This window comes from Azolla caroliniana, unplaced genomic scaffold, assembly GCF_043228905.1.
Source record: "Azolla caroliniana isolate FFs.n. ecotype wild unplaced genomic scaffold, voAzoCaro1.0.p SCAF_4, whole genome shotgun sequence".
Taxonomy (NCBI): Eukaryota; Viridiplantae; Streptophyta; class Polypodiopsida; order Salviniales; family Salviniaceae; genus Azolla; species Azolla caroliniana.
Genome location: NW_028230439.1, coordinates 5769245 through 5773369, shown reverse-complemented (window position 1 = coordinate 5773369; position 4125 = coordinate 5769245). Strand labels below are relative to the sequence as shown.

At 37.1% G+C, this 4125-nt stretch overlaps 1 protein-coding gene across 2 annotated transcripts; it reads left to right on the top strand.

Annotated features, from left to right (window-relative positions):
- The first annotated feature begins 1234 nt into the window (after positions 1-1234).
- LOC147864957 (uncharacterized) lies at positions 1235-2465 on the top strand. Of its 2 annotated transcripts, none has more exons than XM_087318617.1 (2): positions 1235-1740; positions 2424-2465. In XM_087318617.1, the coding sequence occupies exons 1-2, from the start codon at positions 1254-1256 to the stop codon at positions 2432-2434; spliced, it is 498 nt and encodes a 165-aa protein (XP_087174743.1). In that variant the 5' UTR covers positions 1235-1253; the 3' UTR covers positions 2435-2465. The 2 variants fall into 2 exon arrangements, with proteins under 2 accessions (XP_087174743.1, XP_087174742.1); XM_087318616.1 differs by having other exon boundaries at positions 1235-2067.
- Positions 2466-4125: the final 1660 nt, after the last annotated feature.

Below are 4125 nucleotides of genomic sequence, written 5' to 3'. Positions count from 1 at the left end.
GTTTGGAATACATTGTCTACTTGTTGCTGGATACCAAACCTAGGAGTCTTTACATAGCACTTAAGTGTAGGTGAAACAAGGGACATTGTTGTGTCGATTCTGTGCAAGTTACACTAGGCATATGTGTTTCTCTTTCTCTCAGCCATAGTTCTATATCCATGCCCAAGGTCATGTTGCAAACTCATATTATCATTTATCATGTGTCTACCCAACTGGGTATGTGTCTACTATATGAACTCCTTATCCTCGTGCCAATTGAAATGTGTTAATTGCAAACTTGGATTATCATTTACCCTATTTCTATCCAACTAGGTATTTGTGGCTCTGAATCACTCCTAGGCTACTAGAAATCATGCTAAGAAACTTATGAACTCCTTATCCTCGTGCCAATTGAAATGTGTTAATTGCAAACTCGGATTATCATTTACCTTATTTCTACCCAACTGGGTATTTGTAGCTCTCAATCACTCCTAGGCTACTAGAAATCATGCTAAGAAACTATATGAATTCCTTGTTCTCATGCTAATTGAAAAGTGTTAAGTGTTTGTTGTACACTTCAAGTTTCACATTTTGCAAATAGTGGTGATATCAAGAATGCAAGCTTGTGTACAAGGGAAATAATATAAAAGAAGAAAAACTACAATGTAAAACATTGTCATCACCCCTGTGTAATAACGGCCAGCACAATGTAAAAGAGTATACATGTCATTTTTATACCTTTTTCGTTATTCTTCCTCTTTCTTAACACTTAGGCTATGGTTATTTTGTCTCTCTTTCTTCCCATGCTTTCCAACAAACTTAGCATTAAAGTGTTAATTTTCTCATATTATTATGATTTCATAACTGATTGAAGCATGTTGTGTTTTATGCATTATGTACTTTCGTATATTGCTTAACTCATCACAATGCAATGGTTACGCCCTTTTGTTGCATTACTTAATTTCTTAATTGAGTTGGTTATCTAAGAAATTTACCTAATTTCTTATTTGAGTTAGTTATCTAAGAAAGGAGAGGAAGCTTTCCTCTTTTCCAACATGGGAATCCTCCCACATATTGTGAGTGTTGGTCTTCACCAATACATTATTATCTATCCAATTGATATTTTATCTCCCCTATAGTCATGATTATCAATTGAGTGCAAGTACAATTTTGTTTTATTAGATCGTGCCAACACAAATTTCTTAAACCAATAACATTGGTTGGCATTGAATAATGATGGTGATGGTAGCCGTCCTCGGTTGAATTGGGCTTCTATGGATGCATCAATAGCAGGTAATGTTCAAGCATGGGGATGCTATGTTATGAATCAACAGTTACAACCTTTGTCGAGGCCTTCAGTTCGAGGAAGTGCTATTATGTGCGATAATATGCAAGTGGCATTGGGACAATTTATGGCTTCATGGTCCCCCTCTAGCAATCAGATTTGGTTTGGTTATTTCTCTCCTCTAAAAGTGATTTTAGGAGCTAAAGTAACTAACACTATGGGTGATGTAATATACTTTAATGTGGATGATGATGGTAGGTTGTGGCATGTATTTTCTGAATCAGATGTGTGGATATCCGCCAATGTTTCAGCGATTCGAGTAGTTGCAAGATCGGGAAAAAAATGGCTCTTGGATCCACCATTTCAAGAATGCTTACGGTGTTGTTCGTTGTGGGTTTTTCAAAAAAAGCCGCTTTATAATTTGGATTGGGATCCAGCTGATTATCAATGGAAAAAACCGAATGCTAATGGAAATGGTAAACACTTAGAGTTCTTTCAGTATTCAGTTAAGTTAGGTAGAAATTTATTATTGCAATCAAAGTATAAATGCCCGGCTGCCATGAAGCATTGGATTGCAAATAATGTGAATGAACTACAACTTACAAAATTTTGGAAATGGTTGTGGAGTATGCAGTTGCCGAAAAAAGTTATTTGTTTTCGTTGGTTGTTGATACATTATGCTCTTCCTGTTGGTGATTGGTTGAGGCAAAATCAACAATATGCTTGTGGAATGCATTGTGGTGAATCTACGGAATCTATTTTGCATTTGTTTTGGATGTGTCCCAAAATCAAGCAATTCTGGAGTAAGTTGTTTTTATTACTAAGAAACCACTATGCTCGTTCTACTTTCTCGTGGGGTGCAGTATTATGGGGTGTCCTTCATGGAGATGTTATGAATTACGAACGTATGCATGCTTCTCATGTTTTTTACTTTTCCAATGGGTACATCTATCTCACTTCATTTCCATCTGTTATTCCTCGGTTTAGAACTGAAAATCTGGTTATTTGGCGTACTGTTACGTCACTAGCGCTGTGAACAATATGGAAAACGAGATGCGATGCTGTTTTTAATAATGCTCACATACATCTCAATAATATGCTTATTGAATTCTGGTGGTTATTTGTCCACACCATACGTGGACAATATGATGATTTGCAGGGTACAACTGATGCTCAAAGGCAACGTCAAGTGGACTTTAAGAAACGGTAGCGAGGGCTTCACTTATTTTCAGATACGTCTCTTGGTATGAAGTGGAATTATTCCATTCCTCCTTTTTTATTGCATAGCTTGTAGATGGTGTTCCATTTGTTCCTATTGTGATATCATCTGTATCATCAGATGTTGGTATTAGGTTTTGTATTACAATAGAGGTGAGATGAAATGTCTCCCTCTGTTTTCTATATGTACATTTCTCAAGTAATTTACTAAGGTGTATCTTTTTAATAAAAAATAAAATAATGATGGTGATGTTTATGTTATGTTTTGGCAATTCAACCTCTCTTTGGTTATTATCGTGAATTGGGGCTGAACATGACATTGACATTTGATTCTATCACGATGTCCCATACAAACTCGTATAACAATTGGGTGCCCACTCCCCATGGCAACTACCTTACTTCAATGATTCCAACTTCCCCTCACCCCCCATCAATTTGCAACAACCACGCATTCTTCTCCCTTCTACGTTAATGGGTTTGGCAAGAGTTTGTTATAGAATTAGAGGATGTCTCCCAATCTCCTATTTAAGTGGTTAGAAGTCTCGCCATCACCGCAAATATAGCCCACATAAGAATATATGCTTATGATCACTACACTCTTCATCAATCAAGCTAAGAGTCTTTGATGGTTTGGCTGAAGCCTAAATGAGTTGTTTAATCTTTATTGATTGGTTTGGTAGTCCAGTTTAGACTTGAGTTTCTGTCACTAGTTTGAGCTCAATTTGAAACAACTTAAGCCCTACTTAATCAACTCAAGTTGGTTAAGTCATTTATATATATTTCAATCAAGAAAGAGACGTGCCATTGAGAGAGAAATAGAAATAGAAAAAGGTGCCATTAAGAGATAGATAGATAGATAGATAGATATATTCTATTCTCGTCTTCGGAGGTAAAATATGACCCATGAGAACAAATATATTACATTTCACGTGATATGTGTGAAAGTGAGTAGCGACTCTCAATGTTCAAGAACTTTACCAATGAATGTTGCAATCGAGAGTGCACATTGTGGTTGTGAGAGAAATTCGTGCAAGGATTGGGCTCGGTCGAAGATGTGTGCAAAGCATGGTCGAATATGATCAAAGGCAGAGCATTGTATCAAAGTGTGATACTCAAACTCTCGAACTTGTTTAGGGCAAATTGTGGATAGCCGGTCACTCTCATCACTTGTGCCCCAACACACCGTCTCACATCGAAATGCATGTGACCTAAGTCGCATGGAAGCAATGTTTCAAATGGCAAATAACGGGATGGGCTCTAACATGTATCGATGTGTACGGTTTCCCCGTTCCACGAAGAATATGGTTTTGTAATTAGGTGCAACATGTGTGGTATAATGTGTGAAGTGTGAGCCTCCACATTTGTCCCATGTCATGGATACATTGGCATTGCAAAAATGGCTCATTTATAGAGGAATCTAGTGATGCATCATGAAGCAAGTGTCTTGCATCCCATCTACCAAACCATTTTTCTATATCTTGCATCCACCGGAACACAAAAAATTTCTTTTATGCGTCTTTTGGATCTTTTTGCTTGCTTCCTAGACAATGATATTGAAGAAAGAAGACAATATTTAATGGATGAGGATGGACCTTGGATTAAGGTGGCCTCTAAGGTCAATCATTCAAGGTACCAAAAAGAGA

What these genes read in the sequence shown, in the direction of transcription:
- LOC147864957 (XM_087318616.1), top strand. Translation starts at nt 1,254, where the DNA reads ATGGATGCATCAATAGCAGGTAATGTTCAAGCATGGGGATGCTATGTT.